The sequence below is a fragment of the Fringilla coelebs genome (assembly GCF_963513975.1).
Source record: "Fringilla coelebs genome assembly, chromosome: 8".
In the NCBI taxonomy this organism is placed as follows: Eukaryota; Metazoa; Chordata; class Aves; order Passeriformes; family Fringillidae; genus Fringilla; species Fringilla coelebs.
In genome coordinates this window covers 33,845,830-33,870,300 of record NC_140066.1, presented here as the reverse complement: position 1 = coordinate 33,870,300, position 24,471 = coordinate 33,845,830, and the positions used below count along the sequence as shown (strand labels likewise).

General features: G+C 45.1%; 2 protein-coding genes across 7 annotated transcripts in view; one reads left to right on the top strand and one right to left on the bottom strand.

Annotated features, from left to right (window-relative positions):
* LOC311156254 (C-terminal-binding protein 2) overlaps positions 1-8,158 on the top strand; it is a 132,229-nt gene extending 124,071 nt beyond the window's left edge. For both annotated transcript variants that reach the window (XM_084210084.1, XM_084210085.1), the window contains 6 exons: positions 1,710-1,916; positions 2,514-2,728; positions 3,130-3,260; positions 3,990-4,117; positions 4,735-4,852; positions 6,362-8,158. In XM_084210084.1, the coding sequence (XP_084066210.1) occupies positions 1,710-1,916; positions 2,514-2,728; positions 3,130-3,260; positions 3,990-4,117; positions 4,735-4,852; positions 6,362-6,542 (980 nt within the window). In that variant the 3' untranslated portion in view covers positions 6,543-8,158. The remainder of the gene's footprint in view (positions 1-1,709; positions 1,917-2,513; positions 2,729-3,129; positions 3,261-3,989; positions 4,118-4,734; positions 4,853-6,361) is intronic.
* Positions 8,159-8,296: 138 nt separating this feature from the next.
* The window catches only part of ZRANB1 (zinc finger RANBP2-type containing 1), a 45,057-nt gene continuing 28,882 nt past the window's right edge, over positions 8,297-24,471 (bottom strand). For all 5 annotated transcript variants that reach the window (XM_084210079.1, XM_084210083.1, XM_084210080.1 and 2 more), the window contains exons 6-11: positions 24,036-24,107; positions 22,613-22,811; positions 18,355-18,475; positions 17,401-17,530; positions 13,477-13,706; positions 8,297-12,370 (exon numbers count right to left, since the gene is read on the bottom strand). In XM_084210079.1, coding sequence (XP_084066205.1) covers positions 12,152-12,370; positions 13,477-13,706; positions 17,401-17,530; positions 18,355-18,475; positions 22,613-22,811; positions 24,036-24,107 — 971 coding nt within the window. In that variant the 3' untranslated portion in view covers positions 8,297-12,151. The remainder of the gene's footprint in view (positions 12,371-13,476; positions 13,707-17,400; positions 17,531-18,354; positions 18,476-22,612; positions 22,812-24,035; positions 24,108-24,471) is intronic.

Here is a 24,471-nt window from a genome sequence, read left to right as displayed (position 1 = left end):
TGGGTATTTGTATGGCTGTTCTATTTCTGGCACAGGAGAGTTGATAGAGCTTTAGAAAAATTGGAGGAAGGGTGTTTTATTATGTTTTGTTAAGCAAGATCAGTCTCCTGATCTGAGCTGGTTCTCTGAGTCATGCCTGCTCCGCTGGGAAGGCGCTGTGTTGGATGGTGGAGCAGGAATTGTGTGTTGGGTTGTTGCCACCTCCTTTGCCATCTCATCAAAGGTGCCTCAGGAACTTGAAAAGGGCTTTTAGTGTGGATTGCCAAAACGAGGGAGAGTCATGTTGTAAGACAGTGCTGGAGCCACCCAGTTTCCAAACTGGTTTGGGTGGTCACAGAGACTTTTGGCTGCACACCCCCAGCTCCAGGAGCTTAATTGTATCCCTGGTTTCAGGAGCTGAGTTAAAACAGGCTTTACTCATCTGATCCCAAGATTCAGTCTGTGGAGCAGCCCTGCAGTGGTGTTTGGGATATGTTGTATTAAAGGTTATCTCTGGGGAAGTGAAGAATAACAGCCATTCCACCTGAGCCGTTTTACAGAGATAATTGCGATAAGAGAGTCTCAAATAGTCATTCCTAAAAAAAGCAATTCTCAAGATAGTGAATTGTTTTCTTTTTTCAAGAGGAGAACACTGTCTCCTCAGTGTAATGGTTTCTTCATGTTTTTAACTCTTATTGTTATTATCCATTATAACAATGTTCTGAGGCTTTGAACATCAGGAAAGGAAAGATATAACGAATAAAGTAATGGGATACTGCAGCATAATCCTTCTTTTTTTACTTGGCAAATTGGGTGGCCAAATGATGTGGTTTCGAGTAGAAAATGTAATGACTCCCCACAAATGTAGCGTAAAGTTTAATTGGTATTGCTTTCCATAAGGTGGTTTTTAAACTGTGCAGTCAATCAATGACCTTAACACTGCTGCCTGGGCTGGGCTGGGCACTGGTTTGGAGCCATTAAAAGGCACCCCCAGAATGGGATGGTGGGGATGAACCATCTCATGGGTGTTTGAGGGGCAGAGAGTGTGGTGTTTGTGAGGTCGAGGTGAGAGATGAGAATTTGACTATGTGTTCTTAGAAGGCTGATATATTATATTATATTATATTATATTATATTATATTATATTATATTATATTATATTATATTATATTATATTATATTATATTATATTATATTATATTATATTATATTATATTATATTATATTATATTATATTATATTATATTATATTATATTATATTATTATTATGCTATACTAAAACTATACTAAAGAAAGAGAAAAGATACACCAGAAGGCTTAACAAGAATGAATAATAAAAACTCGTGACTGATTCAGAGAGTCTGACACAGCTGGCTGTGATTGGTCATTAATTAAAAACAATTCACATGGAACCAATCAAACATTCACCTGTTGGTAAACAATGTCCAAGCCACATTCCAAAGCAGCAAACGCAGGAGCAGCAATCAGATAATTCTTGTTTTCATTCCTCTCTGAGGCTTCTCAGCTTCCCAGGAAAAGAAAATCCTGGGCAAAGAGGATTTTTCAGAAATATCCCGGTGTCACAGAGTAAATACCAGTGTAGGGAGCTTGTGGGCAGGCCAGCTGGGAGTCCCCCATCCCACACCAGGGTCCCCTGGCCAGGGGACAGGAGCCGGCAGGGCCGGCACCGGGCAGGGCTGTGCATGTGATCTGTGTGTGGCCTCTGCAGGGATCGCCGTCTGCAACATCCCCTCGGCGGCCGTGGAGGAGACGGCCGACTCCACCGTGTGCCACGTGCTGAACCTGTACCGGCGGAACACGTGGCTGTACCAGGCGCTGCGCGAGGGCACGCGCGTGCAGAGCGTGGAGCAGATCCGCGAGGTGGCCTCGGGAGCCGCGCGCATCCGCGGAGAGACGCTCGGCCTCATCGGCTTCGGTGCGTGCCACACACCGGGGTGGGCCACTCCTGAGGGGCTCAGCGCCTCTGCACGGCCTGGGAAGGACCCAGAGGGAGCATTTCCAAAACCAGAGCCACCGCGGTGGATCGCTGTGAAATGGGGAGAATATCTCACGGGGGTTTTTGGGGAAGGAGCTGTTGGTGAACTGTGGTTGAGTCCTTGGAGGAGCACTGGTGAAACACAGTGGTGTTATAGAGGGACCACAATTCTAGAGGTAGTGCTGCTGTCCTCTCCCCAAAATACCCCATCCCTGAGCCGCAGCTACACCAACCTGACCTTCCTGAGCCACTCTGGCCTGCACAGTGGCAGGGCTGTTTAAAACAGACCTTAAGTTTCAGCCACAGCTGTAGAGAGTTTCAGGGTTGAGAGTTTCAGTTGTAGAGAGTTTCAGAGGTGGGATCAGCAAATTAAATGCGAAAGCTTGTTTAAATGGGGAAACTGAGGCAAGGCAAGGGAATGCCTGGGAAGCCCAGCAGCCCCCAGGGGACAATGCTCAGGTCCTGCTGGGATCTCAGCCTCATGGACACAGGGAGTTTGGCTCAGTTAACTTGCCCTGTCCCTTCCCTTCGGCACAGGTCGCACTGCGCAGGCGGTGGCGGTCCGAGCCAAGGCCTTTGGCTTCAACGTGATCTTCTATGACCCGTACCTGCAGGACGGCATCGAGCGCTCCCTGGGCGTCCAGCGGGTCTACACCCTGCAGGACCTGCTCTACCAGAGCGACTGCGTCTCCCTGCACTGCAACCTCAACGAACACAACCACCACCTTATCAACGACTTCACGATTAAGCAGGTAATTAATTCACATTTGCATGGCCGAGGAGAGCTGTGGTGGTGGGCAGGGCCTGAGTGCAGGAGCTGGCCACAGATCCCTCAGCCTCCCCAGTGAGCCAGCAGCTCCAGGAGAGCTGCTTGCACCCAGGTGTCTCTCCCCACGGTGCTTAGGGGTAGCAGTGTCCTGCCAGGTAAATGAGCCCCATCCCTGTGGTGCAGGGGTGATGGCAACGGTGGGTTTTGTTTGCCAGCTCCAACCAGAGATGGAAAACCCGCGTGCAGCGGGATGGGGGCTGCTCTGGGGCTGGAGCACAAAAAGCAGGATGCTGCCGCAGCTGGGGCAGCATCCCGGGGTGGGGGTGAGGACAGGAGGGGGTCGGTGCACCCAGCTGACCCCATCCCTCTCTGGGCCGGCGGCAGATGAGGCAGGGGGCGTTCCTGGTGAACACGGCCCGCGGGGGGCTGGTGGACGAGAAGGCCTTAACCCAAGCCCTGAAGGAGGGACGGATACGAGGCGCCGCGCTCGACGTGCACGAGTCGGAACCGTTCAGGTAAAGCTGCGGCTCGCGGGGCCGGCCCCGGGGTGCCATCGGTGTCACCGTGGGTCGTGGCACAGCCGGGGGTACCCAGCACCCATGGAGCCCCTGGTCACGCTGCCCAGCCCCGGGGGACAATCCTGCTGCTGTCACCCTGCAGCAGCCATCGGCTGTAGTCCAGCACTGGGGCTGTGTGTGCTCAAAGGGACACTGGGAGCATGGAACAAGAGCCCAGCCTGCGTTTAGGAAAAACCCCAAAACATTCACCGGCCCTTGAGTACAAATTCACTATCCTGGGATAACCCACAGCCTGTCCCTTTATCCCCACACTGCTGCAGACACCCCAAACATTATTCCCATTGGAGCATTAAGTCCAACCACCTCGTGGGTTGGTGTTTCAGCCCTTTTCTGGTGCATTTTCAGAAGCCTGCATTTTCTGAGCCCTGCATAGAAGCTGTGCTTCCTCCCCAGCACTTCTGTGGCCATTTTGGGCTGGGAGGACCATCAGGCCAGGGAATCACAGCATTATTTGGGCTGGGAGGGACCCTAAAGCTCACCTAGTTCCAATTCTTTGCCATGGGCAGGGACATCTTGCACTAGAGCAGGTTCATCAAGCCCCATCCAGGCTGGCCTTGGAAGGAGTGTTGCATATGCAGAGGACAGGCCACAAGCCTTTTGCTGTTCATCTTTCATTCTTTGTTCAAACATTGATTAATCCATTTGTTTGTTTTCCCCTGCTCCCAGTTTTGCTCAAGGCCCATTGAAAGATGCTCCCAACCTGATCTGCACCCCACACACAGCCTGGTACAGCGAGCAGGCCTCCCTAGAGATGAGAGAAGCTGCTGCCACCGAAATCCGACGTGCGATCACAGGTACCCAGCCCTGGGGATGCTGGGCTTGGCTCCCTGGGTGCCTGGAGCAGGAGCCAGGAGGAGCAGAGACAGGATTCACCCTGACCAGGGGAAAGGGATCTAACCTCAGTTTGCTTCCAGTAAAAGAGCTGAGAAGCCAAAGTTCCCTGTTTTGTTGTGACTGGGTGATGGGTTTTTTGTTGGTTTAGTTTTTGTAATGAATGGGCAGATACTGGTGTCTGTGACTGGGAAGAAGAACAGGAGAGTGAAGCAGTAATTGCTGCCCCTGTTACTGGTGCTAACCCCCACAGTGGTGCAGACACAGCACTGCATTCCAAAACCAAATCCCAAGGTGGTGGCACAATACTCCAGCAGAAGAGTTCTTCCCTTGTCCTGAAAGTCACCCTCAAGGGAACAGCTCCTCTGAAAGCCAGGTGTTGGGAGTGAGTGTGGGAAACTGGTCTCCAACCTTGCACCTCAGGACAGCTAAAACATCCTCCTGAAACAAGGAATGTGGGATATTCTTTCCTCCCACCCTTTACACTGACAGACATAGTGGAATTATAAGCATTGCAGCTCACTGGAGGGAGATGAAGCTGGGCCCTGCCTGACAGACTCACCTTTCTCTCCAACTCCAGGGCGCATCCCGGAAAGCCTAAGGAACTGCGTGAATAAGGAATTCTTTGTCACGACGGCCCCGTGGTCAGTAATAGACCAGCAGGCGATTCATCCCGAGCTCAATGGTGCCACGTACAGGTGAGCGAGAGAACGGGAACACCGGGACACCGGGAGCACGCACGGCAGGGCTGGCACAGCGAGGGTGGGCACCCGGGTACTGTCACCCCTTCCCTGGGGACCAGCACTCCCAGCACGGGGGTTACTGATGGGCTGTGCCAAGCCCAAAGGGTGGCTGAAGCCCCAGAGCCTGCCTCCCTGCGGGCTGGGAGTCACTGGGCAGCGACTCTGGAAGTGGCAGGACCCCCCCAGACACTCCCCCCACCCCCCCCAAACTGGATGTGACTTCTGAACTGCAGCAGCAGCTCAGTGCTCCTGTCCATGAGCAACCTCTGTGAGCCAGGCCCAGCTCACAGGTAGGTCAATGAGCCAGGGGAAAAGCTCCAAATATAGGGCTGTAGTCAGGTGACCCAATCTCCACCTAATCCGAGATTAAGGGCTGGTTACTGCTGTGTTTAGATGGCTCCAAGGATGCTGGTAGGAGACATTAGGCTCAAGGAGCTGGAGCATGGGCTCATTCAGGGTATCACCACTGCCAGAAATACTCTGAGCTACAAAATACCCTGCAGGGCACATGAGGTCATGTCAGGCAGAGCCAGGCCAGAGCCACCCAGCAGCAGAGCCCCAAGACAGCTCCTGGCAGCTCCTGGGTCATGCAGGCCACAGGCAGTGAAGGCTCCCTCTGACCAGCAGAAATCCAAACCTGGAAAAAGCCTCCCCTGTTCCCAGTGTTGTTCCCAAACACCTGGGCAGTGCCAGCACCTGAGGACAAGCCTTGGCTTCCCAGCTTAACCCATCTCTGCAGGCAGCTTCAGCCTGGCTAAGCTCCCTGGAGCTGCAGCCCTGGAGCCCCTGTAAGCTGGCTCAGCTCAGCACCTTCACAGGCAGGCAAAATTCCCTTCCCCTCCCAGCTCCCCAGTTCACCTTGCCTCAAGGCAGTGGAGCTGCAGGGAAGTGGGAGCCCTCAGGGCTCACATGGCCACAGAGCTCCACATGGTTTTGCCCTCATTGCCCCCACATCACAGCTGGAGAAATAATTATTATTCTCCTTTTTCAAACTCACTGATGTTTCTTGGAATGTGTGTAACTCCTGCTGCTCTTGGAAAAGCTAGACTAGATCTGATCCCATCTTTGAGTTGTGCTGTTCCATGAGAAGATGCAGCTCCAGGGAAAATTTACCAACCAGGTGTAGGTGTTCAAGGTATTCACACACAGGGATGATGGGGTCATCACACCAGCGTTAGGAGTTTCAGAGAACATTCCAGACAGTTCCTTACCCAAATTTCCAAAGGAGAAGGGCTTCCCCATGGTGCAGGAGGCTGTGGGATGGCACAGGACAAGCTGCAGTCCTGGTGGTGTAGCAGAGAGTACTTACCAAGGCACAGCAGTTGATGTTTAACTCTGAGCTCTCCCTTGTAACTTAAAAGGAAAAGCAAACCTGGCTCCAGGAGGGAGGTGGGATCTCTCTGCTGAGGGGTGTGTGATGAGCTGTGCTGTGACAAACCTGCCTCTCTGTGTCCCCTCTGCCAGGTATCCCCCTGGGATGGTCAGTGTGGCACCAGGAGGAATCCCAGCAGCTATGGAGGGCATCATTCCCGGAGGAATCCCTGTCACCCACAACCTTCCCACAGTGGCACATCCTTCCCAAGCTCCATCGCCCAACCAGCCCACAAAACACGGCGACAACAGGGAACACCCCAACGAGCAATAGCAGATAATTTAAAAACCATTCAATAAACTTAGGACCAAGAGACATTGGAAAAGAAGTTATACATGAACTAAAAGAGAAGAATTTGATACGAAATTTGTAATGTTGATTTTGGACAGAGGCATCATTGATGTTCCAGTGTTCCCGACAAAGCGACAGCAGCCAAGACTGGGGAGAAGCCCTGGAGAAGTCACCTGCTCCCTGCAGTGCTGAAAACTAGGATGTGATACATTAATGAGCAACTTCTGTTATTGTGTGTTGAGTTTCCTTCATCTGTGCATCAATCACCTGAATAAAAATGAATTTCTTTTCCCCCCTCAATTCCTTGGGAAGGACAGGGCTCCTGCACTGTGTCCAGGCCACTGAATTAAGCCATCTTTACAGAGTTCACAAGAAACCATTGTGTGGCTTCAGCCCTTTCCTTTCTCTTGCATCTGGTGACCTCTCCTAACAGGGGGCAGCAGTCCTGGCTTACAAGTGGAAGAAAAAAAAAAAAGAAAATATTCCTCCTCCTCATTTTTGCAGTGGCCAGTGCCGTATAACAGAAGTTCTCCTGCCAGGTCTAAGTTCCAGCCATTCCAGCTGGGATCTGTGGGATGGGAAGGGCAGAAAGGGCTCCTGGCAGTGACCACTGCCCTCCCAGGCTAAGGAAAACCAAACTGCCAGTCTCTTCTCTGCCCAATACACTGAATAAAGTAGCTGTGCATCCACCTACGCCCTGCAATGATGCAAGAAAAATATAAAAGAAAAAAAAAAGAAAAAAAAAAAGAAGAAAGTATTAAGTTTCACACACTATTTGTACTCAGATATATTTTCTCAGTTTTAAATCTGCAGCTATTTTATCAAGTGGAAAAAGTCTTGAGCTGGAAAGGGTTCAAGAATAATGTTGCATTTCCTTATGTCTCAGGAAACACTTTTTATGGTAACTTGTCAGACTGTCTATGAACAAAATCCACTTTTTTAGACATTGATAAAAGTCTTCTTTTCTTCACGTGATATTTTATACAAGAACACTTCAAGATGTGTTATTAGATGTGACTGATTTTAACAAATCCTATTAGATTTGTATCAACTAGTTACATGTTATATTCATAGTCTTTTGTGAATCACCGCCTTTTGTTTTTGAAGATGGCCTGTTTTGAGCCTTTGTATGGGTACATTCCTGTTTCTGTGACAAAAAAAAAAAAGAAAAAAAAAGAAATCTTGAGCTGTCCCAAACAGACAAAAAAGAAACCAATGGCTATCAGTATGTTTTGGTTTAGTGTGTTACCGTTACTGTATTTGTTTATTGTAAAGGTGGACATTTAGCGTTCAGTGCAGTTTTCAATAAAAAGTGATAAAATTTCTATAATTTCTGAAAGGCAAGAGCTCTCACTGCAATCTGGGGCTTGGAGATACTGAGAGGTAACCATAAGGTACAGAAACATAATTCTGGTCACACCTGGTGCATATTTACAGTCCAGTGGGAGGGGAAGGTCCCTTCCAATTCAGACCATTCTGTGATGAAGAGATCACTGGGGGTTTCTACTAAGTACAAAGGCAGCTACAACTCAAATAACATTTTCTGTACATTCTCAAGAGCTGAAGCATTATCAAACCATTGAAAAATAAAGCCAAAAAAGTGCTCAAGAGGTGCTGCTGGCTTTGAGCCTCACTGGGCAAAAGGCCTGTCCTTGTTTCCACCCTTCTTTCCCACTGTGTCCAAGTGCCACACACATGGAGTTAGACGGGGACTAAAAAAAGCTGAAACCAAAGTGTCCAAGTTACAAAACTCTGTATTTTTTGTTTGCTTAAAATTAAACTGAAAACTTGGTTACCAGCTTCAAACATCCAAACAAGAGGTCACCTGTTACAGAGTGACTGCTCCTTGTCAGTGCTCAGCACAGCCCAGCAGTGAATTATCTGTGACCTCTGTGAGACACTGGGATAAAACTGGTCAGATACAGGGGTAGTATTTGGGAGACACCAAAATGACCATCAAAACCAAGAGGAAAACATTTAATTGATGTTAAAGTTTAGAGTTGTTTTCAAAATAAACAAGCCCTGGTACTTTGTTTCTCAATAATCCGGTCCCTCCCTGCGCCACAGGATCCGTGTGCCAGCAGTGACTCCGAGCTCAGAACATGCTGGAGCTTTCATCCAACACCCAACTTCCCTTTCAGCCAAAACCAAGGTCAGAAGTGCCACAAGCTCAACAGGAACACAGGTTAAGCCATCCCAAAGGTTACACGTGCCTGCAGGGAGAACACCAGCAAAACATGCAAAGATTGGAGCTGTGGAAGCGGAAAGGGAAGAATATCATCACAGCTGGGAGAGGCCAAAGCACCAGGAGCTGCAGCTCTCAAATGGAAAATCACTGGGCAAAGAAATTGGAAATGAACAGTTGCTGCTGAAGGTTCGTGGCTGACAGAGCCATGCTGCTGTTGTCCCACTCAGGGAAAACAGACAGGAAGGCTCTCCTGGGATAATCATCTTTTTCTCCAGGGAGAACTCCAGAGATGTCAAAGCAGCTGTCAAAACCAGCAGCTTCAAGGTGACAAACACTAAATAAAACCTTTTAGAAAGGTATTGGGGAAGTTACTGAATAAAAGGGGGGAAAAGGAAAGCAGAAATTAAGTCTCCACACACACACACACACACCAACCTGGGTAATGGAGGAAACGCAACTCAGGGGTATTTGCCATAAGCCATGCAGCAGAACTTTGGAAGAATCCAGAATTACTACATTTTAATATATTAAAAACAAAAGAAATACAGGGATTTTCACTGAGGAAGTCATAAATAAAACCAGAAAAAAAATCTTGACCAGCTGTAAAGGAGGTAGCAATGAAAAGCTAAGTTCTGTACTAGGAAAGCATGTGCTGCTGCGAGCAATATATGAGGAAAATAAGATTGAGAAACCCAATTTTTTGTATATATTTTCATGGGTGAAAGTGCAGAACTTGCTGACAAGCTGCAAGGGAGTGTGTGCAGATTAATCTCAGTGTCTGTAAACTTTCAGGTGTGTGACTGAGGAGCCACTGACATACACTGACTGCAGTGCGAGCACGAAGCCGAGGGTTGCAGCTCTTTAATCTACAAGTACAGGAGATTTGGATTACTCTGATTCTGGAAGAGACACTTCACCAGCTCCCAAAGGACCTGTGAAGCACGTGAACCTGAACAGACCATTGTACAGCACATCAGAACAAAACAATAATGATCAAGAAAGCCAAGTGATCCAAAGTACCAGGACTGTCCTGTCGGAGCAGTGAGGAATCCATCGGTGCATGCGTTTGAGAACAGCTGAACTGCCCACGGGGACTGCACTGCTCAGGGGAGGGCTGGGGGACAGGGGCACAATGCAGGCTGCCCATGGACAGCAGCAGAGCAGGGCAGGAGAGCTGGGCCACTCTGGCTCAAGGTACTTTCACATTGCTAATTCTCCCCTTGGGACAAGGAAGCTTTGCTTCCCCGAACAAACAGCACTGCCAAAAGAACATGGGGGGAGGTGAAAACTCCACAGCATCCTTGAGCAGCCATGGAATCAGGGGCTTTTCCTTCTGTCCACAGGGCAGCTGGTCAGGGCTGGGCTGGGATCTGAAGTTACAGGTCTGGCCACTGAGAGCTCCTCAAGCTGGCTGAGTTAGGACCCCGTGGTCACAGCACGACACAAAAACCACTCCAGCACAGGCTGCACACCAGCTCAGGGCACAGAAATCCTCATCCCAGCTTACCCTGCATTCAGCTCCCCTGACAGAAAAGCTTTACATCCTCAGCTGGACAAGGTATAAATGGATTTCACTGCAAGGTAAGGATAAAAAAAAAAGCCCAATTTAGAAAGGGAACTTGAACCAGGACCGTGTGCTCATGAAGAACCCCTGTAGTATCTGGGGTTGGGTGGTGAATTTGGGTCACTCACACATGGCAGAGCAGCATTCATCCTTCACCTGGAAATCTGGGCATGCACCAAGCAGAGGAAACCTAATGGCCAAAAAAGGTGAAGACATAATAAACCTCAGTGGAATCTAGGACGGGAGAATTGCAAAATTAATACAGTACTTCATTATTTCTTTACTTTTGGTGTCGTCACCAAGTTTCTGTAGGAGTTGTGCACGTTTCAACACCATCTAAGCAGCATTTGGAAGAAAAAGCAGCAACTTCCTCAGGGTTTCCATAGCTCTGAACTACATAAAAATAGGTGCTATGGGGCTTCTTTCCAAATTCTAATTAAAACAATTTCATCTACTGCAAAATTTCTTATTCAACCACCACACCATCAAAAGTGCTTTTCAAGACAACCTGAATTGCACTGTATATGTAAAAACTGGCATTAACCTTTAGTGTTTCAGTGAGATTTTTAGATAAACTTTATCCATTACAGGTTACATGGCTAAAGTTATCAAATATAATAAAATTTCTACTGGAGAATATACTCTGAACTTACAGTCTTAGGAACTTACATAAGTTTAAGTATGGCCACATCAATCAACATGCAAGAAATTCCCAGGTTTACATACTGAGAAATATATAACAGTGCTTTTAAACAACTTGAGCATAGATTCTTCTTTTTAATTAGAACTGCCAAGTGGATTCTCACTAGATTTAGTGACCGAGGAGTAACCTTTAAAAAGGTGTTTTTTCATTTGCAGCAAAGTTTGAGTGATCAAAGAATAAATGATAAAAATGATATAATTTGTAACACAGCAAGACTGAGTTTTGACAAGATTAAATTCTCAATTGTGTTCAAGCTCTCAGATTTCACACAATTTTGTTTAGTGTATGCTCAACGGAATAAAATCTTTTAGGTCACTTCTCTGAATAAATATCCTTATGTATACTGAAAGGAATCTATTAACTATTAGAAAAAAAATAAAAGGCAAAAAAAAAACCCCAAAAAGCTTTTTCAGGAAACAAATCATTTCTCTCAATGAAAATTTAGCTTCTCTTCCAGTTTGTTCCGTAGAGTTTAGGCTTTATTACGTGGGCACAGCAATAACTAAAATATTAGTAAAATAACAAACGCATTTTTGCTTATGACTTGCTGTGGATATCTGTGCAAACAAAAAAAACCTCTCACAATCTGACCTGGGCACTAGTGAGATTTCACAGGAAAAGGCCTTTCAGGGAAATGTGTCAGAGTATCTAAAAGGTGATGGAGAAGACCAGGTTCTACTGTAAAAGAATCTCAGAGGGAGGGAGGAGCTATCCATCCAGCTCACATGTGCTTTCAGAAGTGCCCTTAGTTGAAAAATTTCTCTGCAATAATTAAGATGCTGGTATACGTTTCCTATTACACAACCTCTTACACAACCACATGCGGTACATTTATAGACAGATTTACAGTCAGAAAGAAAAATGGGGTCGGTTTGGTTTGGTTGGTTTTTTTTTTCCATCTTGATAATAAAATTAGCTGTTTTTTGTTTCTTTTTCATGTTTTTATACAAACTGTAGTCCAGCCCACTCGGCTCTCTCCAGGCAGCAGGATGAGCGTCCATCCTCTCCCCGTGCTGTCGGAGAATCCTTCCCAGCATGTATCCCCTAGACCTGGGTCGCTCCACACCCAACTGCTACAGCACAACGCTCACTCGGGGGCACACACTCTGCGCTGCTCATTTGCACTTTATTCCCCCTCACTCATCGTCGTCATCCTCGTCCTCCTCGCCGTCGGACAGGGACGTGCAGGGCCGGATCTGGCGGTAGCGGTCGAGCCACTTCTCCACCATCTGGGTGACCAGCGGGTGGTTGCGCCGGCGGGAGCTCTTCTGCATGGCCACCAGGACCCCTCCCTCGGTCACGCAGCAGTCCAGCCACTCCCGCAGCAGCTTCTCCTGCTGCTCCTCGTTGCCTATCTTTGGGCACAGAACACACCAGCAGTGAGGTTTCCCCAACGCCCAGCGCCGGCCCTGCTCCCAGCGCGTCCCACTGGCTTCTCTTCATCTTCACTAGGATTCTCCCAATCTGTCTTCTCTTAACCTCACCTCTGTTCTAGGCAGCCACTCCAAGGCATCACACCCACAAAAGGAAAACTGATCCCCACTGCATTTTTAACCAAAGGCTCTGGAACTACTCTCCAGCTCTTCTCCCCAGTTTTTCTCGTCTATTTCCAGTACGGCCTTCAGTTATTTTTAAGCAGCTATTTATCTACAGTAGGCACCATATATAAGGAGGGAAGTCCTAACAGAGCTTTCTGGCTTTACAAATGCATTTTTCTAAGTTCTCAACATGAAATATTTTCTCTTGCAAAACATAACAAATATCACAGCTTGCTGAAAAATATCCCTTTCTAGACCTGAAGCTCATATTTTTCTCCTTTTATTTACAGAATGCCCACTTTCTGCAATTACTTCAGTTTTCCAGCCCTCCCTTCACCCATGCACATCCTTTGGTGAAGTAGTTCCACATTTCTATCATAGTTATTAAAGCAAAAATGAGTTAAGTTTCATTGGAATAGAAGGTGGAAAATGCTGCAACTGTAGACCAACATTTGAGCTTCATCTTTTAGGAAGAAAAACCCCAAAAGGCAGATTTCAGTCTTGTCTTAGTGACAGAACCCTTATTTTCGTGTCCTTTTCTAGGTGTTCTGATATTCAGTGCTCTCAAGCACAGCGTGGGATTGCTGGGGTGTCCGGTGCATGGCCAGGAGTTGGAGTGAATGATCCTTGTGGGTCCCCTCTAGCTCAGGACATTCTGGGATTCTATGATTCTGTTTCTGTGATTTACATGGACAATGAAGTCACATTCTATTTATAGAGCTGTAAATAAGCATCAGATTTGTGGGAAAATACCTTTCAGCATCACCTGGAATTATGGGGAAGGGAGCAGCATTAATTAACCAGAACAACACAATCCCTGTAATTCTTTGGACACCTAAAACTCAGGAGGCTACAGAGATTGCTGAGCTTCAGGGAGCAGCTGTGACAAAGTCACCAGCACACAGCAGGAGTTTCTTTCTTACCTCTTGAGCAGAAAGGAAGTGAATGTGCAATAATTTCCTCTCGCTGTCCACCAAGGGTAGAAAAGTAACAGTAACATCATCGTCAGTGTTCAAATTAGCACCAGCGCCTCGATTGCCATAGCCGTCATTCTCCATGGCAACCAGGGCGGAGAAATGGCCCCTCGTGTAGCCCAGAGCTATGGGACTTTTCCAACAAAAACTCTGTTCCCATAACAAAGGCAAATACACACCTGTGGGCAAGGAAAGCACAGGGTAAGGCTCAGAACTGCTGCCCAACAAGGAAGGATTTTGATACAAACCCTGTGGTTTGGGCCAAAGAGAAGCACATCATTTAAAACATACATAGTTTGGTCTGCACTGACACAGGCCACACTTTTCAGTAGAGCTAATTGTTGTTAATTAACACAAGTCAATTATCTTTGCAATACAACTTTAAACACAAAAGATTACAACCACAACCAACACACTACCACAGCCCTAAAATTTATGGTCTGTAGTGCAGCGATGAACAAAAAACAAGATTAGAAAAGCAGCCTTTTATGTTTGATAATTCTTCTTAAAACTGAAGGAAAAAAAAGATTCTGCATGACAGAAATAAAGGTTACAGTCAGATGTCTATTTTTACCAGAGCAAAAATTCCACCATCTGCTCACGAAACTTATCATTAAAAGAGCTCACTGCACAAAATGTTACTCAGCACTGATGTAACCCATCCCAGAGAATGGGACTGCTCATACACAGCACTCACAGATTAAATTAACACACATCAATTATTCATATCAATTAAAAAAGAAAAAAGAAAAGAAAAAAGCACCAAAAAGCTGATACTACTTTGCTCAGCTACAACCAACACCTGATGTCACAGATTCTGAGAAGAACTGCACTTCTTCTCATCACAATTTTTAGCAATAAAGACAGCAATTTGCTTGAGGTCTCAAAATAAAAGTGGAACTCCTTTCTTCCAGGAACATAAATAATTCTTGGTGTGTACTGCTGCAAGACAACTTAAGCAAAAGCACAGCTCACCTTGTGACAGGTTAAAAATAGCCCCACATAAACTCAAGTGCACATGTAGCATAGCAACCCCTCCTAGTACAGCTGCTGCTGCAAACACAGCTCCTCAACAGCCATGGAGAGGGAAGGGCAACACTAAAATGGGAATCTGAGGCAGGGGTGGCTTTGGAGGTTCTGCTTCAGTGTTGAGCTCATCTTTTTGTACTGCAGTAAAAATGAGTGGGGGCTACCAGTAAATAATTGTGCTTTTTTTCTCCCCCCCCCCCCCCCCGTTTCTGAATTAACAATCAAGAGCTACCTAAAAGTCTTGCCATTTGTTTAAAATTAAGATTCACCCAAGTTTTTACAACACCTCAATTAAAAGACAGATCATTTCAATGCCTCTTAGCCCTCCCTTCCTCCTGCCCCCATTATCAAGTCTCACTCTAAAGCAATGTTAAACACAAAAGCTGAAGAACACAGAATAAGCATTCACCAGAAAGCTTCAAACCTTTGCATTAAGGGAAAGAACCAAACATTCAGTCAAAGTTCAAATTTACACAGAAGATGACATCCAGTCAAATGTAAGGGAGACAGTCCCTCAATTCCTGGGAGCACAGCTATGTGACCTTTCAGGACTGAAACTCATCTGTCTGCTTCCATCTCTGCACTGAGATTCAACAAGTGTTTGGAAATCTTCTTCCACCATTGTTTTATCCTGGTGAAAATTACACACTAATAATTTCCCCAAGACAGAGGGCTGTGCTGCACTTTCCATTCCTCCTCAACACTGGGATGAGCTCCACAAGAAAAGAATTTCAAGCATTGCCAGGGAGAATATCTAGTGCTCTTAAGAGTTATAAAAGTCACTCTGATATAAAGCTAGAAGGTCATGTAACAACAGTTGACATAACCACAAGCCACAGAAAATAAAGAGTATGGGCTGACACCTATCCTGAAGCTACCCAGACAGGATTTAGTTTCTCCAGCCTGACCTGATGGCCATTTCAGTCAGTCATCTTTTTTCCTGTTCAATTTTAAAAGCTGTATATTTGTGCCACTAAATACATGTGGCTAGACTAGGAGGGTCATAGTTAGGGCTTGAGAAAACAGATCTTCCCCCACTGAAGCTTTAGGATTTAAAGAATTAACAGTCAGCTGGAATCTGGAGAACAAGGAGGCTGGCAATTATGGGATTCACAGCAGCTATAGCAAGGATGCCAAGCTGGAACAAGGAATCCTTGGGAAAAAAAAATCCTGTCAGGGAGAGTATTTTAGGAGTGGCTAACAGGGTGCTACAAACTGAACTGTGATGTTGAACAAGCATTAAAAAAATTCAATTCCCCATTTCTACCATAGAGTGGTTTGGGTTGGAAGGGACCTTAAAACCCATCCAGTTCCACCCTCTGCCCAATCTTCCACCTTCCTAGGTGGTTCCAATCCCTGTCCAACCTGGCCTTGGACACTTCCAGGGACTTTTCTGGTGGATATGATGTTAAACAGAGGCAGGGACACCCCAGCACTCCCCAGGTGCTGAGCAGAGCCCACCCACAGGCCCAGAGCAGGAGACTCCTCCTGGCAGCCCACCCCACCCCCAGTCCATCAGCAAGGTTTCAGCTGTGCCAGTGGCCTTTGATGAGCACACATTAACCACAAAAATGTGGCTGGCCAGGGAGAGGAGCAATTCCACCTACTGTGACACAGGACTCCAAGCTCACCTGTTCCCAGGGCTGTTTCCATGGATGGATGGATGGGGCTTGTGGCAAGCAAATCTCAAGCTGTAACTATTTGGCTGCCTAAATTCCTGGAGGCCTGTGTGCAGTAAAAGGGTGTCCAGGCACCCTTCCAGTTTCCTTCTGGTTCACAGAGCAAGAAAATTTCAGCACATTTAGGCCATGTAATACTTGTCTGCCCCGATGCCCAATCTAGGAAATAGAACCTTTGCAAACCACTAAGCCTTGGAGTTAAAAGCAACACAAAGCTGAAGTGTCAGATTTAAGTGACCAAGTTACTGTTCCTTCCCACCCTTTCATCATCAAAAGAAAAGTCAACATCTAAATACAATGACTACTAAACTTACAGACTCTTCAAAAAAGTAATCAGTTTCCCTACATGAAGTTTTGTTACTGCCCCAAACTTAGAAGCCAAGACTCTAAATAGTTATAAATTAACATTAACTGCACAGCTCAGTGTTTTCTACAGATCATGGCCTTGCTTCCTTCCAAAGTCACCATATTTTTTTCTTTCAAATCACAAAGATGTTTTGGGAAGTCCTCAGCTAAGCTATAAATAAAGAGTGGGTCATCATCAAGCAGATGTACTTGAGGCCAAGAATAAGAACTGTGGGCAAAACAAATGTCCCAACCCCCTGGAACACACACAGTCCCTTCCCCATGGTTCTGTTTACAGCTCAGTTTGTGCAGATGCTCCCAAGCCCCTCTGATGTTTTATTATTTGAATAATAAAGTATTAGCATGTCACAGAGGGGAAAGTTGCCCAAACACAGATTTGGCCTGCAAAGCAGAAAATGCATCTTTAGAAATCTACAGATGTTAAGTCTAAGCAAAACTGGACTGAGTCATCTTCATATTTATCTTAAGGACAGTCAGGCTGTCCTGAAGATAAGGAGGAGAAAAAGTCAGAAAGAACCTGATCAAGCTATGCAAAATTATAGTACTGATAAGAAATAAGTCAGTATTCACACTTGCTGTAAAGTGTGAATCACTGAAACACAGATAAATTTTTTAAATTCCCATTTAAAGTATCATGGAATTCACTTTTACAGGCACCATGCCCACTATAAAATGAAAAACTTCAAGTCTGGAGAGGATTATTTTCTTCTTTTTAACAGCAAATGAAAATTTATACACAATAGTATTCCACCCTTTTCCAACCCTGATGAAAAGCGAATTTAAAATATGAAAGGCTTACCTTGGAAGCGGGTATATCCTAATGTTTCTCCCCGAAAACTCTTGTAATATTTTACTCCATAAACTATAATTGGTCTTCTAAGAATATGTGCAAGTACAAAAATGTGTGTCTGCTCCAAACTCGCTCCAGGCTGAACCAAACACAAAGAAAGACAGAACTTACCATCCTCTACTTTGAAATTTGAAGAACAGTCTTCAAATTGAGAGAGAAAATGCTTTTAAGAGTGATAAAGCTTTGACAGGAAAAACAAAAGACTGGAAAATTATTGGAAATAAGGAAAAACATTTCAGCTTGTCAGCTGTCAGTAATAATTCTCTGTCCTATTGCCCAGATTCAATGTAATGGATTTCATTCCCCACTTAGAAGTGAAACTCTACATAACGTTAGGTCTAAAAATAATTCCTTCATCTGAGGGCACTGGAAGGCAAATACCTTTTGATAATAGGAAAAGGGCACATACAAAACAAATCTCAGAAAAATAGCACCAAAATCATGTTGATATTTTAGAAGAGGAGCTAAAAATAGTCCCATAGCTGGAAGCTTATAGGAATGTAAATCTCATTTTGGAGGGGAGTTATAAAATCTCAGCTTGCTGGAGTTTGAGCAGTGTAAGCTGACAGATTTGGAGGTGTGCTTGGGAGGTAAAAGTGCTGCAGGAGCTGGATATTAAACATATGATTGTCTATGAGTTTGTTCTACAGACTTCACTCTAATACCACAATTCTTTTTTTGTGTTGCACTTGACAGGAAGCTCAAAAATCATAATTTCAAATGAACCTTTCCATATCAGCAGAAGAGCTTACCCAGCAAGATTTTAAGATCATTGGCTTAAAAGGAACGTTCTTCCTTCATACAGAAATATTCTTATGCCCAAAAAACTCTTCTAGTTCTGAAACTTCTTTCCAGATATTAAAATATCTTTTCCAAAAGCCCTCTGACAAGGAGTTTTCTTACCTGGCTTGCAAGAGAGAGAATGAATGCCCAATCTTCCTGCCACTGTTCCTCTCGCAAGGAGAAATGTAAACCGAAGCTTTGGGAATACCACGATTCCCACTCTTTCCAGCGTGTGTAGAACCTAAAACGTTAGAGGGAGACAGAAAAAAAGTGGTGAAGGAAAAAACATTTATTCACCCACCATAATCCTGACAGCAATGTATAACCTTCATCCCAAGAAGGGGGAAGAAAGAGAGCAAGTAGAAGGAAAACTGGATTTTCTTTTGGTTTTTTATCTTCAGGAGACTCCAATTATCAATCTTCATTTAAAAACCACTTGGGAAAAAAAAAAAGCAATGCCTACAACAAACATGATCCAAGTTCCTACCAGGCTCCTGCCTAGTTTGATACCTCTTGCAATAGGGTTTTTTTTTTTAAGTCTCATTTAGGCTAATTTAAGTGTTGATATACAGGGAGCGTAAGTAAGACATTCCATTTCATACAGGAGGAGTTGCACAGTCTTCTCACATTAAAAAATAGGTATTTTCTATTTTTAACCACATCATGAGTCAATTAACTTCCAAGTGCTTGCATATCAATTTCCAACAACACATGGTTAAGAGCCAGAATCTGTTTTATACCAAATTTTGGAGCAAAGGGGTGGTAATTCCACATTACATGGAGTTGTAAAACAGTGTGGATAACACTCAAACATGCAAAGTGAGATTTAGTTTAGTCATGATATTTTACTTAACCATTTACCAAGAAAAATGACACATTAAAAGGAAGGTGTTTGCTTTTTAAAATTTTTACCTCTGTCCTGTCACCACACTATGGAAAAGCCATAACTTCATATTAGGAACGAGGACATAGGGGACAGTGCTAAGCCAACTTTTAAACAATGGCCTTTACTGTGAAGACAAAGAAACCATTCTGAAGTTTCAGCTTATTAAAAATGTGACTGAAATGAACTCATTTAATTAAAACCTGAGAATATCAGCAGGCAGTGTGTGTGGATAAGATCTTTCCTATGTTTTCAGCAAAGGTGGAATTGCCCTAAATTCTTGATGTGTAGGACAGCAGCCACCAGCCAGGCTGGGTTTCCTGAATCCAGCTAAAACCTTTGCATGGCTGAAAATTCCTATTATTGAGATATTTGGATAGGTCTGAGCTAACTGACATTATTATCTACAGGGAATCTTCTGGATCTATATTCCAGTTTCTATCCAATCCAAACACACCAACACTTCCACCTTTGAACCTGATAACTATTTTGCCTGTTTTCTCTCAGAAATTTCTAACAGCACTTTTTGTTAAATTAATTCATTCCCAGGTGTCCTGAAAGAAATTTAATCCGATTCTGGGGGAAAGAGAAGAAAAAACAAAGCAAAACAACAGCAAAAATTCCCACACCACCAGAATGAGAGAGAAAGCCCAGAAAATTCAAGGGAGAAAAAAAAAAAAAAGGAAAACACCAAACTACTCCCCTAAAAGCTGGATTCTGAAAGTGTTCTCCTAAAGACATTTCTTCCCTGAGTTAGTCAGCCACAGACAAGATTTTGATCTCATTTAAAGCAAACTTTTCAGGTTAACACAAGAGAACTGAATGCATCCATTAAAGAATAAAATTCTGAAAGTCAACTTAGGGCATGTGCCTATTCTCTAGCAAAAACTAATGGTGGAATACAAAAAGGGGTACTTCAAAACACTTTTGTGTAAACTAAAAAAGTGGAGTTATTGAAAGGTGAGTGGAAAAGACTCCACAGGCCAGAGCCTCTGGGAACTTCACTGTGGAGCTTTTTCTGAGTACCAGACACAAGACTGTCTCTGGTAAATAGACTTTTCTTTGTTCAGCATCTAAACAAACATAACAAAACAAGGTCAAATGAGTTACATGAATGTTTTCTGTCTGACTATAAAAATACCCATTTTTAAGTGTCTTTGTGGAGGCTTTGAAGAATAATTCCACTAGATAAAAGTTTAAGCAGGGATTGCATTTAAGAGCCTGTTCCAGTGACGACATCACTTCCTATCAGCCACATGTCCTAGCCCACAAAATTAAATGTATCTTCTCAAATGGAATCTATCCAGCACCTATAGGATGTACAGAATGATCAATTTACAATAAAATCTGGCTAAAAGACTTATTTTAAAGACTTGTTCTTAACAAGAACATGATTTGTTCCCTGAAGACTTGTTCTTTTCTAGTCTGAAGACTTGTTTCCTTGAAGGAGCACGTCAATCAGTTAAAAACTGTGCTTCAAATAAGGATAAAGATTACACAAATTCAGAGTAAAATGAAAATTCTGTCTAGACATAAACTAAAAAGCTTAACAAGATTGAGTAGCCTCCAAGTGAGAGTTATGTTAAGATACAGCAGTAAATCAACCACAATTAACACCAACATTTTAGGAGATTTGGTCCTAAGCTCAGTAGTTTGCAGCATGTTTTTGGATACCATGTTTAGTTTTGTTACCATAAAGAACAAAATCTGATCCATCCTAAATTTCTGTTCTGGCCTCATGGGAGCTGCCTGTGATGCCAGGGACATTCCTGCCTGGTTGAGATGCACACTCCATGCTGAACAACTCCAAAGCAGTGACAGATCCTCTCAGACATTGGTTCTTGGGAGAACTGCTTCTGAAGCACCACTTTCTGGAATCCAGTTCTGGATGCTAATTTGGGGAGTTCTCCCCCAACAGCACAAAATTTACTTACAGGTATCCCTAAATTAATCTTGGTTGTTGACCTTCTGTACAGCAAGAGGACAGGGACAGGCTCTTTCTGCAGTATGTGCTGACAGTGTTTCTCCTGTCCTTGACTACAAGAACATCAAAGAAATGATCATCTGTGACTGGGATTATCAGTCTTTATCAGCTCATGCCTTAGTCCAGGACACCCTGGAGAGCTGCTGGACACCACTGGGGGAACAACTAAGATTGTCCCTCTAGCAGAAGGAAACCACAGTATCCAACTAAAGAAGGTCAGTGCAAAGCAAGAAAAGTTGTTTTACAGAATGATAAATCAATTTTATGGCCAAATGACAGAACCAGTTAAATGTCAACACTCTCTGCTTTACTGGCATTATTTTAGCAGACAGAACAGGGATAAAAAGAGCAATCCTGAGTAAAGGCATAACTAAGCAGATGGAATGAAAACACTGAAAAGTTTATAAAGAATAAAAGGCTATCTTCTACTAACAATCTTCTGCACAGCTCCCACCAAGCAGCAAGGCACGGCATGTGCATGATTTACATTGCCAGGACACAAACTGCAGCTGCAGTAACTGTGGTTAGTGCATGCCTGACAAGTATAAAGCATTTTAGTGTTTGAAATGCCATTTGCTGAGCATCACAAACCATCCCTGAGGTCACAGCATCCAAGTTTCCAGTGCTCCTATTTAAAACATGAGATGAAGATCCCAGCTGGGACCACGGTGACTGGAGAGCTTTGAGGAGCACAATGCACAGGTATGTTAGGTTGCAATGCAAGCTGTGGCTGTATTCTATTGCCATCTGTCAGAGGTGGGGCAGTTATCCTCTGTTCATTGGACAGTTTTCTTCGTCTCTTCCGCAACCAATCCTCCCTCCAGGAGATCCCTTCTGTCCATGGCCACTGAGTGTCCCTGCATGGCTGATCAAATTCCATCATCCCATGGGGAGATGCTGTGCCCAGGGCAGGAGCCAAGCATTCCTACCTGGATACAATCTGCCCTGGAACAGCACAGCAGCCTTTGCCCAATGCATTCCCAGAGGAGCAGCTTTCTCCTGCCCTGCATTCCCAGAGGGAGAGCAGGCCCATCTCCAGCAGCCCTGGAGCTCCAGAGGAAAACTCCACCCTACTACAGTGTCAGAATTCAGGACATCTCTCTGGCTGTCCTGGATTCCAACACTACAGGATCCCTGCTCCACCAGAACCACAGCTGGCACTGCAGAAGGGCTGAGCCCCCATGGGATGGGACTGTGCCACCACCCTGACACACAGGGGACAGGGCCTGTTCTGACTATGGCAGTTGTGGGGTTTTTTTTTGTACTATTGCATCTGTATTTTCAATTTTCCTAGAAAAGAACTGTTATTCTGTTATTCCTATTCCCATATCTTTGCCTGAGAGCCCCTTAATTCAAAATGATAATAATTCAGAGGGAGGGGGGTTTACAAGGGAGGCTCCTGCCTCCTTTAGCAGACATCTGGCTTTGCAAACCAAGACAGCAGGGAACTGGCTTAGGTTTGGCTGTAGGGTTGTGCTGCTGCAGCACATGCAGAAGCTGCCCTGACTCACCAGTGGGAGCAGTCGTGTAAACTGTCGTGCAGAGCCTTGCGCAGCACGGAGTCCTTGTCGTAGATGCCCCAGGTGGCCTGGAGCACGGAGTCGAGCAGGCAGTCCCCGGCTGTGCGGTTCCAAAGTGCGTACAGCCTGCTGTCCAGGCGTGTCCCCAGCTCCAGGGACCAGTTAATGATGGGAGACTCCTCCTCCAGCTCTGCAACGGCACAGCCAGCTCTTAAACAAGCTCTTATTTATCTCAGGGAATTCAGACAGCACAATAATGGCATAGTCTCAGTGATCTACCCCTTTGCATGAATAAAACTCTGCTTTCCTCCATACTACAATTGATGCCTCAGGTTTTGGCTTTTATATTTTTCACATTCTGTGCTGCTTTAGTGTGTATTTCTGAACTTCATATTAGGGGATGGTGAGCTCTCTGCACAGAGGAGGGAGACAAAACAATTCCTGCTCCAGCTGGGCACCAAGGACAAATGAGCCAAATCTCAGGCCAGGAGCACAAACCCCGTGGGCTGGAGAGAGAAAAACAAGCAGGGTGGGACTGCAGGGGCTGAAGCTGGGATGGGACAATGAACTGCAAGGTGCAAATGGAGCAGAACTGATCCCAGGGAGAGACCCCGTGCCAGGCCGTGCATTTTGGGGCCATTTTGGGTCATCTTGGGTGCAGCCCTGGCTGGGCTCTGGTGCTGCCCAAGGTGGGTCCATGGAGGAGATCCTTTGGATAAATCCCTGCTTTATTCTTCAGCTCTGCCTGGCCTCTGCTCTAGGGCAGCCTTCAGGTCAACTACCCTGGCTGAAGAAATTTCTTCTACTGTTAATAAAATAAACCAAAACCAAACCACAGCTCCCACATCATTTGTTTGAGAATTGTTACTGAAATGAAAAGACTTTTTTCAGTTTTCCTTAAAAAGCCTGTGACTCAAAACTGACTTTTAAAGATTTTTTTAAAAGCTCTACAAACACGATTTCTACAAACTCCATTCTCCCTCTGCCTCATAAACAGACTGGAAATGTTAAAATCAAAATAAAATTTTACATGGGCATGTAGTGACAGGACAAGGGGGATGGCATCCCACTACCACAGAGCAGGGTTAGATGGGATGTTGGGAAGAAATTGCTCCCTGTGAGAGTGGTGAGTCCTGGAAAAGGCTGCCCACAGAAGCTGTGGCTGCCCCATTCTGGAAGTTGCTGGTTTGGGGCAACCTGGTCTAGAAGAACTTCAAGGTCCCTTCCAACCCAATCCACTCTGTGACTTTATGAATTCCAGAGTGCAGATCCAGTTGAAAGCATCCAATCTCTATTTAAAACATGTTCATGGACAGAGCCATGCATATACAGACACATGTAGTCTATTTTTAGTAAGAGACACATTCTCTAATGAAAAGCCAGGAGTGATCCCAGCTGTTCTCAGTGCATTTACCTTTCTGAACATCCCTGTCAAGTACTTCATCAAATAATTTTTCCTGGACTGTGGGCGGTAGATCTTCAATATCTGGAAAAACAGAAAGCAAATACAAGAGTCACATCTTACTGTCAGGAGAACTCCCAGAACAGCTTTTGTCCCATCAGCCCTAACACCTCCTCTGGAAAGCTGCTGTCATGTGTGACCCAAGGCTTTGCAGAGCTGCTGAGGCAGGTTTGCATCTCAGCCTCACTGTCACACCTTTAATGCAGAAAGGATCATCACAGCATGCATAGGGTAAGACTGGATTTCTCTGAAGGAGAAAGTGGAAAACCACTTTGAGGTGAGAAATTTTACAGAATACTATTTTTACTTTCAACCCTATTATATTTTAGCACAGCTTCAATCCTAAGCAATGGTTTTCCACCCAGCTGGAATGGCTTCTCCTCTGCAG